We start from the raw sequence: 11,005 nt of genomic DNA on the forward strand, positions 1-11,005 counted from the left end.
CCTGAGTGACAAATTCAGCAGATTTCCATGGAAGTTATTCCAGCTTGGACCTGATATAACTAAACAGACTCTGGTGAAGCAGAATGAGTTCAGGACCGAATTCAGAATGAGTTCCTTTTATTTACTGCTATGTATTTGGAATGTGATGCTGGGTATTGCCTTCCAGCCTAGCAAGGTTCTGGGCAGCACAGCTAAAGGTGCAGCAGTGACAATGAGAGAACAGAAAAGCTGCCTGTTGCTGTGGCCAGAGTGCCAGGCTCCCAACTATTGTTGGTTTCTAAGGTTACTGGAATTGCCTGAGCCTAAAAGAATGTCTTTGTAGCTCTTTTTAAATCCTTTGTGATGCCTGTAGAACTGGGGGAAGGGAAGAGGTGGAGGAAGGGGAGAGGGAGGTGGGCACTTCGAATCTACCACATCCTGCTAATTCAGGGAGCACACAGGGTTGAGACTGACCTTCCCTACGTGTGGTCACTAAAAGAACAAATTCGGTTTTGGTCCCAGGCAGGAAGAGAACATTTTCCAGCTGTTTATTATTTTTATTCATGCTTTCTCACTACCCCCTCCCAAGCAATGGCCAGCCCAGTGAACTATGTGGCTTCTGTTCTCTGGGACAGAAATACAAGAGGTGTGCAAAGCTTTTCAATACCTCTGTGACTCCAAATGTATGATTATTTTTTAGAAGTTCTGCATCCATTTCCTGCAGATGCAGACAGTTTCTCTAGCATTTATATTAGCTGAACAGAATTGCAATACCCATGGGGTCATTAGAATTATTTTTGGGTAGGCATGCTGGAACAGGCTTTAATCCAGGGAGATGGAAGGAACTGGACTAATAAACTAATTGCTCTGTTCTTGCAGTGATTCCCCCTGTTCCCCCCCGTTATTTCACTGCCCCTGTTGGTGGTGGCAGGGGCAGTGCAGGGGAGGTGTTTGCCATGTCTCAGGTGTCCTGGGACCACTCCTGCTCTCACTTAGATTTCGTACAGCGTGTGAACTGATTTCAGCAGAGTGCTTTCAAAATGGAAATCACTGACAGAAGGAGCTCTAATAGGTCAGTTATTAAGAAAGCTATAATGATTTCCCTTAGCTTTCTGCACACTGCCTGTGACACGACTGGGGAGAGGGGTGGATGGGAGCCTTTGAAGAGATGGCTGAGCAGGTCAGGCAATGAAACAGGGACACCTGAGTGTGGTACCTGGTTCTGTGGCTGGTGTACAAGATGTCCTGGGGGGTGACTTCCTATCTCTAATACACTGTTAGCTCACTGTAAAACCAGAATAGTCATACTGAGTTTCCTTCTTGATGCTTCTAGAAAGTGCTACAGAGAGAAGGAAAGCCCCATGACTGTTGTGAAGGTGTATTCTTGTTAGGCACGTAGCCTTCTCAAGACTTTTAGGCTCTGAAACTAGTTGAAGAAGTTGCCAAATACCTCTAGATTCTTGGAGAAGAGCTGCAACAGAGCCTGTCCCTGGCCACCTCTGAGATCTAAACAGAAACAGCAGGTACAAACCAGTAGGGCCCACAGGAGAGCCCACTGACTGTCTGGGATAAGTCAGGAGAAAGGCCCATGTTTGTGGATTTTGGCCTTTTTAAAACTTCTGACTCCCTTGGCATTTCTAGTGTCGCTGGGGGGGTATTTCAAGATTGTGCTAATCTGTGACATAACACCTTTGAAAAACAGCCTAATTGCCAGCAGTTTTTTAGCTCAGGGGTTAGAGAAACAATGCTCTTTTTCTCTCTCTCTCTCTCTCCCCCCCTCCCCTCTCTCCCCCCCCAGCCCTCTCCCAAATAAAGCTGCCATGCAGGGGCGCACAGAAGCTCCCAGGCTCTCCTGTCAGAAATAGAGCACCAGCTCTAATTTAGAATATCTGCTGACTCCTCTACTCCAGAGTGAAGACTATTTTTGCTCAGTGACTTGCTCTAGACATTGTGAAGCTTGAAAGCTATTGCTGTTATAATTGCTGTCTTCGCGTTGGGCTCCTTTCTTTCTTTGAAAACCTGTATTTAAAACAGGAATAATGACTGCTTGTAAAATCCTTTAGTTCTGGAGGAGCTTATAGTAATAACAATGCACTGTTTATGGCGTTGGGCAACAGCTAAAGCTGCTGTGAACATGGATAGCAGGGAGCCAGTGGTGCTGCGGGGAGTGAAAGGGCTGTTCTGTGTGGACCTAGCAGACCTGGAGGTAGGTGGTGAATACAATTTCGAGTGTGTGATCCTGTTTGCTCCCTGGGAGTACACAGTCCCAAGGGGTAAGGAAACTGAACCCCCACCCCAACTTGTGCTATTTCTGTTTCTTTGTAATTGTTCCTCTAATCAGTTGCCAGACAGATTTTTATCATAGAAACTGGTGGCTCCTGTGAAGCAAGCTCTGATCTGGAGCTGGGCTAATTTGTTCTGTAACTTTTTAAGTATTTTTCTAGGAAATGCTGGAGTTCTTGTATTTGGATAGGAGTCCTAGTGATTGGTTACTACTGTGCACGTGTAAATACTGAAAATGAGGCATAAATGGTTAAATATGGTGGATTGAAATGGGGAAAAGAGATACTTGAACTGAGAACTAGAAAAGACAGAAAAGGAACTATACAGACAGGAGATATATTTAAGCTGTGTGGTGGTCTCCAGTGAGTAAAAGTTGCTCTGAAAACGGACCGAGGAACATACACTGGTCTGGACTGTCCTGCTCCCCTTGAGAGCTGGAGTCAGGAATTGTGGGGGAGCAGGAGGGCAGGAGGGTGTGAACAGAGCACTGTCCCCACACTTAGGCTGACAGAAGAAGTCTTTTGCAAAGCTGCTTACTGAGGTCTGGGTTTGGGACATGTCTACCAAAGAGAAGAGATTTAAAAAAAATATCTCTTGGTTTATTTTCATTAGCACAGAAAATAAAATCCCCTCTGCATTTACTGTTCTTGCCAGAAATGTAACTATTATATTTGTTCCCACATGTCACAAGTTACATGACTTTAGTAGTAACTTAAGAACAGAGTCATCTCCTTATCATCTTCTGAAACATGTCTGAACCAGCCCTGCTCACCATCTAGCAGGGGTTCCAGTCAATCAAGTTTGGAAAGCTGTTTTTAGAGTAGATAACTGTCACACACAGGGAGGGGCAAATCCTGCCCTAGTGATTGCTGGCTGTAAGCAGAACTTTACCACCAGGGAGACTGGTGGGAGCAGATGAAACAGTGCTCTGATTGTGCCTGGCTTATGGCTGTTCCATTTGGGGAACGTATTTCACTGCTAATGTACATATTTTCTGCAATATCTCCTATTTGTTTGTGAAACTTGTCTCATTCCCTGTTTAGCACTTAAGCCAAAGACCTACTTTCTTGTCAGTAGTTGAGAGTGGTTCCTGAGCAAGCTGGAGCAGTGCCTGGCACAGGGGAGCAAAGCAGGAAAAGCTCATGCATTGAGTAGGAATTGTCTGCTAAGAGTCTCCTGGTGCTCCTGTGAAAATCTGTAGAGGATGAGGCATTGGCATTGGGTCGATCCTGTGGGACTGTGGCAGATGGTTCTACATGCATGGACTGTGATCTAGCTTGTAGCTAGCTGTTGGAGAAGTGTGGGGTTTCTGTGTGTGTCCCCCTTACCCTGGTTGGGGGAACAGAAGAGGAAGATCTGCCTAAGCCTATCAGGTTTCCACAGCTGTATCCTCTCCTCGTTTTCTGTCAGCATATCAGCATGAACAGACCGTGAGGACTTCGGATGTTTGCTGGGGATTTCCATGAGTCTGGCAGCAGAAGCTCTGACTGGACTGCCAGATAGCAGAGATCCTGAATGTGCTAACTGTGTGTATGCAAATTAACTCTGTCCTGCAGGCTTCCTGGATCTCAAACTCCATCACTGTGTTCCAGCTGACGGCCCCTCCCCAGTGGAAACAGCTCTTGGAAAGTATTCTCTACTAGTGCCAGGGTTCCCTTCCCCTGCCAGGGGTCCAGGTGCCCCCTGCAGCCTCGTGCCCCGTGAGTGGTTGGTGGGGCCAGGTCAGCACGAGGCTCACGCTGCCCTCAGACCCTGCAGGAAACTCTGCAGCCACCAGATCTGTTTCCCACAGAAAAATAGTGACAGCAGCTCTCTGTCCCTAAAGAGCAAACTGACTGGGAATGCCCTGAGACTGTAAGAGTGTGTGAGGTGAAGCAGTGAAGAGGGAGATGTTCCGTGGAACTATCGCCTGTGTATACACACAGCTTGATGCAAGCTCAGAATTTCGTGTGAGAGTCTTTCCAGAATGCCCATAAAATCCCCAGAAATTTAATAATGCAACATTTTTTCAGTACCTTCTTCACTGAACACCAGAAAAACCAAGCAAAATAACAACTAGCAGGCACAAGATGTTCTTAAGAGCATCCTTACATGCTTTGCTTAGAGCTATCAGTGGGAATTTAAGCACCTTATGTAATGGGCTTTCTCTTCTAGCATCTGCTGCTTTACGGGAGGATGATTGGTGAGGGAATGTTTTGATTTAAGAGGAGGCATTTTGGGCCTTGACAACTGTCCAGCTTTATAGGAAGAGCCATGTCTACTAGGTCAAGGAGCAGGTCAGACTGATTGTGCAGAGTGCTAGCAGCAGCATTAGCTCCATAGGCTTATCTGCAGGGAGAAATCTTTACCAAAAATAACCTGTCCACTGTGTTGGATACCAACATTTGTGCCATGTTTCAGGGATTTAGGTTGGACACCAGACAAGATTAAAGACCTTCTTACACTGCTGCGAACTCTTCACCCTTACTAATTGAGGTGAACCTTTGAATGGCTTCTTGGATACACTGTGACTGACTTTTCTGTCTTTTAAACATGTACCATGAAGTGCAGAGTCTGTATGTCTGATAAGCAGGAGAGCTTTGTAGAAAAGTCCTGTTACCTGTTGTAGGGATGAATAATTTCCTGCCTTGGATGCTTTAGTATCACTTCTGCTGAACATTGTGTGAGAAGTAAGGCTTTAGGTTTCTCTGTCACTTCTGTGGTGCTGAAAGGTAGGACACAGGTTCTGTCTCTCTTTTATTTTTTTAAAAATCTGACCTTATTATTAGAGTGGTTTCTGAATATCTTTCAGCTTCCCCTGTCGTTCTGTGACAAGGCAAGGTGTGCCCAGGGAGATGGTGCTCAGCTTGGCTCTGCTGCAAGCCTTTATGCTGGGTTTTCTTAAAGCCACAGCACCCATGAAGAAGCAGGTAAAGAACGAGAGGTCTGCTGGACACACATTTCTCACTCTCAGTGCTGAAGATGGGAATGATCCCTTTTCTAGGGCCCAGAGTTGCACTGGCACCGAGGGCTTGGAGCCCACCACGTGCTGATCTGAGGTGGACACTGTCAGGGCATGTCACAGGGGATGTTCTTCCCCCCAGCTCAGCTGCTCAGCTGGAGCATCACCAGCAGCTGAACCTCTTCTAAGACCCATCTTGAACTAGTGACTCTCACCATTATCACACGGGCTGAGGGCTAACACAGAGCTAAATCATAGCAGGCCAATCTTACAGGGATCAGGTTGACCAGTTTTAGATTAAGCTGCCACATATGTGGAGCACATGAGTGGCTGTTTAAAGAAAGCCTCTTACTTCCCCTCCCTCTCCCTCCCTTTTAAGGCTTATTTCTTTTGTCGCGTGTCATGGGGGCTGGCAGCAGGTTCAGAAAGTCTGAGCTCTCCCAGCTCAAGGTCATTGGGATTGTTTAAATATAATCTCCTTTTCTGTACTTATACTTTCCTACAACTTGCTGTTCTGTCTTTCTAAAATTAAACTGTTGACCAAGGGAGTAGGTTGGACTCTACGTGCCCCAGGACGGGGACGAGCTGGCTGCAGGCTGGACCCCCTGCCAGGGTGTGTCTGCCTGAGGTGGTGGTAGGGATGCAGGGCAAGGCTGGCAGTGGGGAGCTGGGGCTGCCCTTGCTGCTCAGCTGTGCCTCCTGTGAACCGTGGCAGCTTTTCATGGCAGGCCACTCATGGAGTTGTAAAGCACAGACCTCTGACAGAAGTGAAACCAGCCAGCGGAGCGCTCATCAAGCCTTCCACAGTGACTGTGTCCTGCCAGGGAATGAGACAGAGGACAAATGCCCTAATGCTTCTGAAAAGCTCAGTAGTTTGGAATGTTTTTTAGTTTTAAAGAAATTGTTTTCAAGGTTTTTCTCTGCAACCAGGAAGTGCTGCAAATGAAAAGTGAAAGCTGGGGATTCCCAGTTGCAGGGGTCTGACCTTTAAAAAAGCAGAGCACTGAACACTGTCAGACTTGCAAGGACAGGCAGTCCTGGAGTTTGATCATCAGGCTGCTGGGGACAAAGATGACAGCTGAGTTCTCTGTGCTGGTAGGTATTGGGTTGTGCTCCCCTCTGGGAGTGAGAGGAGGAGCAGTGAGGCTCAGCACAGCACCGTGCAGGAGCCAGGCCCAGGCTGAGGGCTCAGCACCCCATCCCTGCCCTCCTGGCACCTGCCCTGCTGGTGAGCACAGCGGCTCTGTGCTGGGAGCAGGGAGTGTCTGTGCTGCCCCAGCTGGGAGCTGAGCCCGGGTGCCACCCCACAGACCCTTACAGCAGGGAACGGGTGCTCCCCAGCTGGGCCTTGCCTACACCAGCACCACCAGGAGGGCTCTTCTGGGGTAAGCTAAACAGTCAGTTCTGCCGTACTGGTACAAACTGAAGCACACAGTATAACTCAGTTTTTTTGAGTCCAAAGACCTAACAGCCCATTTCTTACTCAATTGAGGACTAGCTGTACAGGCTCAAGGCTCTTCTCAGAGTTGTGGTGGCATCTGCCTGAGGCAACTGCTCTGCTTTGCCCTCCCTGTAGAAGAGGACAGACAGACAGAAGCTGACTGCAGCCGAGCTGTTTGGGTGGACATTGGCTTGCAGACCAGACTGATTTATCCTTTTTTTTTTTTTTGCCTAGCCTCTGTGTTTTGGGGTTTAATAAACTACATCCTAGAATGTCTAAACTGCAGGGAGAACATTTTTTAGTATCTGATGCCACGCTTGCTTTTACGAAGCTTCGTGGCTCACTCACATTTCTGCCAGCCCAGTTTGCTGCCAAGCCTTGATACCTCCTGTGCCAGCCACCACCCTGAGAGTTGACTCTGCAGATCAGTGGTGCTCATCCAGTCTGGATCTTGCCACAGAGCAAGCACTGGAGAAACCAGATCACCAGTGGTGCTGCGACCAGTCCTGTCCCAGCTGGCCCTGCTGGCTGCACTGGCCCTTGAAAGTCTGGGCTGTGGAGCTGGCTGTGGTGGAAAAGCTTTGCTTTCCTGAGGAAACCTCAGTCTCTGCCACTTTACTGACTGACTTACTAATGGCTCTAATAAGTTACTGGTTACATTTGTGTCATGCTAAGGCTGGGGAGGGGAGGTGCCGCTGGGTAGTGTGGCTGGGTGGCTTACCCCAGGACTGCAGTGACACTGCTGCTGCAGACATGGCTGTGTCAGCTGGGGTATTTTCTCAGTGGGGAGTGCTGGGGGTGAGGAAATGTTTCAAGATAATTCAAGAGTGACATGGCTGTAATCCTGCTTGCTCTAAGACCGTGTAAAAGCACGAAACAGGATAAATGTTTTTGTAAGAGACACTGGCCTTGCCTTGCACTGGATGGGGAGACATCAGCTCCCTGAGCACAGAGGCACCTCTGCTGTGCTGAAAATTTCTTCCCTGTTATGCTAAAACTCACTCCATGTTTCCCCCAGTCACTGTCCCTTTTAGAGCTGCTTGTGTCCCTGCAAGGCTGACGTCCTGCAGTGCAGAACCACCCTTGTGATACCACTGAACAAAGATGCTTCTGTGAACTGCCCGTCTGCAGGCAGGGGAGAGGAATTCAGGGGGTGCTGGGGAAACAACTAACTGTACCAAAAACGTGGTTGAATTCTGTTGTTATTGCCCAGTTTGGCTGGGGCTCTGTGTGAGGAAACCTGTGCTGGCTTCGTGATGGAATATTTGGGTGTTGGAAGCCCATTCCTGTTTCAGCTCAGATGATCTCAACCCCTCCTCTTTGTCCTTTGGAGTGTCATGTCAGGGTAAGAATCACAGGAGGGTGAATTTTTCACTGGAGTCTTTGTGCTTCCTGCCATTTATCCGTGTGGAAATCATTCAGGAACAAACTTCCTGGGGCGATCTCACTCCTTCATCTTGGTGGTGCTTGTGTGCAGATTATAGAAGGAGAAGAAAATTCACCCAAACTTCACTGAACTCTGGCTCTACTAGGGACCTGCTTTGTGCTTAGTGCTCATTTAAATTCGTGGCCTCTCCTTGAGTCAGCTGTGCTCTGTGTTCCATCCGGGTCAGGGCATGTGCCAGGAGATGCAGGATGCCTTTCTTAGTCTGCTGCCCTCTCCATTTACTATTTTCCTTTGCTCTACGCAGCAGTTACTAAAAATGGGAACTATGTATTTACTCTTTGTGTTATCACCCACAAAGCTCCAAAGGTTGGGGCTACTTCTGGCACTATCACAGTAAAATTCAAAAGTCATGCATCATATCTTAAAGGCATGAGTCTGGATTAAGAAAAATGTGATTGTTAAAGGACATTCAAAAACATTCAAATTTGATTTTTAGTTGGAAGTGAGGTTTAAGAACCTAGAGGATTTCAAGCTCTTTGTTTCTCCAATCAGTGAGACACACTTTTGAGTTTCCCCTTCAGATAAAAGCTGAAATCTGTTTATATAGCATGATTCCAGGAGTCGAAACTTTAGGAAAGAGGCCAAATATTGTGAAATCTGTGATCTCATTTTGAGAGTAGGCAGCAGTGAAGTTTGTTTAGGCAAAACTTTCAGGGAAATTCCTGGGTATCTGGGCTAAATATCCTGGTTTTGTTTATTAACCACAATTGCTGCAGACTTACACTGGAAACATTTGAATGGGGGAGGAGAGAGGCGACCCAGCTCCGTTCTGTGTCAGGAAATACCAGATCAAGTCACACTCTGTCTCCCGTGTCTCTTGTGTCTGCCTGATCTAAACCCTGGCACTTTGGGGGCTTCGCTGCATTCAGATGGACAAGGAGTCCTGCACAAATATCTTTGCAAGCAAGATATGGGTGAGGCTGATTCTCTAATGAAGGAAAAATTGCTTGAGGAGGAGGAGGTTGCTATCTCTGTCAAAATGTTTATTTTTGCTTAACACAAGAAGTAATTTTCCTCACTGTTTTTACTTTTCACTTCCCTACTGAAAACCTGAACATCTTTATCTGATGTTTTTTCAGGTTTTAGGCCTGTTTTGTTTCTGACTGCTATTTTTAATGAAAAAGTTAAGCTTTCATTGATAGCTTTTCAAAAAAAAAAGCTTTTCCACAAGTGGAGAAGAATATTTCAGTCCCCTCTAATCCTAACTTAAATACCAGAGAATGACCATAACATCCTAGTGATACAGAGCACACAGAGTATGCCTGGTCTCTGGTGATGCAGGGAGGAGGGAGCAGCTGCTGAGGTTTGCCCGTGGTCGTTACTGACCCACTGATCCTTAAGAGAGGTGCAGGACCAAAATGAGGAAACCGTGAGTCAGAGCAGGCAGTGAGACTGTGGCACTATTTAAAGTACATCAGAAGAACAAGCGACAATCTCATTCGTGTATGAGAAAAAAATGTGTTGTCTTTCTGCAGAGGATCCCAGAGGAGCTGACCTTAGATGCCTTACTAGAAATGAATGAATCAAAGGTGAAGGAAACAATGAAGAGGTGTGGTGCCAGAGACGAGGAGTGCTCCAGGCTCAACGGGGCACTCAGCTGCTTACGGAAGGTGACTGAATCAGGTACAGAATGCCTTGTTCTGTGGAACTAGTTTTTTGGCAACCCAGCCCCCATCCTGCTTCCTTTCATATGAGACAATCTGCAAAAACCTCTAGACAGTGCCTTTGGGTGTATTCTGTAACCAGTAGCAGGTTATGGCTCTTGGATATACCTGAAGTTACAGTGAACAAAGGCATCCAGAGCTGTGGATTTGATTTGGTTTTGATGTGTCACATAAATAAATAAGTGGAAAAAAATGTATGTCAAAGTATCCCCTCCTATTCAGGAGACTATATCCTTACTCCCCCTCTGTTCAGAGTGTCCAATGCTCCAGTTAATCCTCCATCATTCCATACATACAGCCTTGACCTAACAAATGGAACCAGGTGTCTTGTAGGTAATCGCCTGCCCAAATATTGCCATCGTGGAGAGAAGGTGTAGTTCTCTTTGGCATTACTTTGCTTAGAAGCCTGAATATTGTTCAGCTCAATGCTCTGGAAGAGAAAATCGTTGCTTAACAACCCTTTATCACTGTGCAGCTTGTAATGTATCAATTAATTCACTTCTCTTTAAAACCACTTGCCTCCTGCTCTTTTTCTCTGACTGCTAGAACTGGTAGAATCATTAGCCAGATTCCACTAGCAGATTCAAGAGCTAGAAAGATCCCTGATTTACCTTGAAGTTACAGAAAGAAGGGCACTGGGTAATCAGAAATACCTTTGTTCAGCATGCAAACACATCCAACCAAGGTATTTAATATCAGTGAAGCTCAAGATTCCGAGTGCTATTTCCCCATCTTCCCCAGCTCTTTCCCCAGGCTACTTTCAAAGGCAATGTAAGATCAGTTTGCAGGAGAGTGTTTCTCACAGCTTGCTGGTACTAACATGCATCAGACCTTTCTTTGTAGCAGTGATCAATCTGTCACTAAGAGGTGATGCTTCCTGTTGGTATTATGACAGTTCATACCATTTGCAAATCATAAAGGTTAGTTAATGGAAAAGCCATCAAACAGCTCACTTTTCTATTTCCTTTTGTCTAATTTTTCTTGTCCTGGGTTGTCAGATATTTCCCATCCACAGTATGGCAAAACCAGCCATTGTTCAGAAGTCATGGCATTCACTTAGTATAAAGGAATGGCATTTTAAAAAGTCTGGCTATATGGTCTCTTTTCAACCACTGTCTGGTCAACAGGACATCAGGCCCTGAAGCTTTGACTTTTCACCTTGATTTAAGTCATTAAGGACATGCTTAAAATTAAGCCAGAGAGTTCTCCTGATGAGGTTCTGAAATGATCCCTGTAATCTGTGCATTCCT

General features: G+C 46.4%; 1 protein-coding gene across 1 annotated transcript in view; it reads left to right on the forward strand.

The window, feature by feature from the left end:
- Positions 1 to 9,605: 9,605 nt before the first annotated feature.
- The window catches only part of KSR1 (kinase suppressor of ras 1), a 15,819-nt gene continuing 14,419 nt past the window's right edge, over positions 9,606 to 11,005 (forward strand). The window contains exon 1 of the mRNA XM_008940850.1: positions 9,606 to 9,714. Within this exon, the coding sequence (XP_008939098.1) occupies positions 9,606 to 9,714 (109 nt within the window). The remainder of the gene's footprint in view (positions 9,715 to 11,005) is intronic.

The sequence above is a fragment of the Merops nubicus genome, unplaced genomic scaffold (assembly GCF_000691845.1).
Source record: "Merops nubicus isolate BGI_N331 unplaced genomic scaffold, ASM69184v1 scaffold10145, whole genome shotgun sequence".
NCBI classification, from domain to species: Eukaryota; Metazoa; Chordata; class Aves; order Coraciiformes; family Meropidae; genus Merops; species Merops nubicus.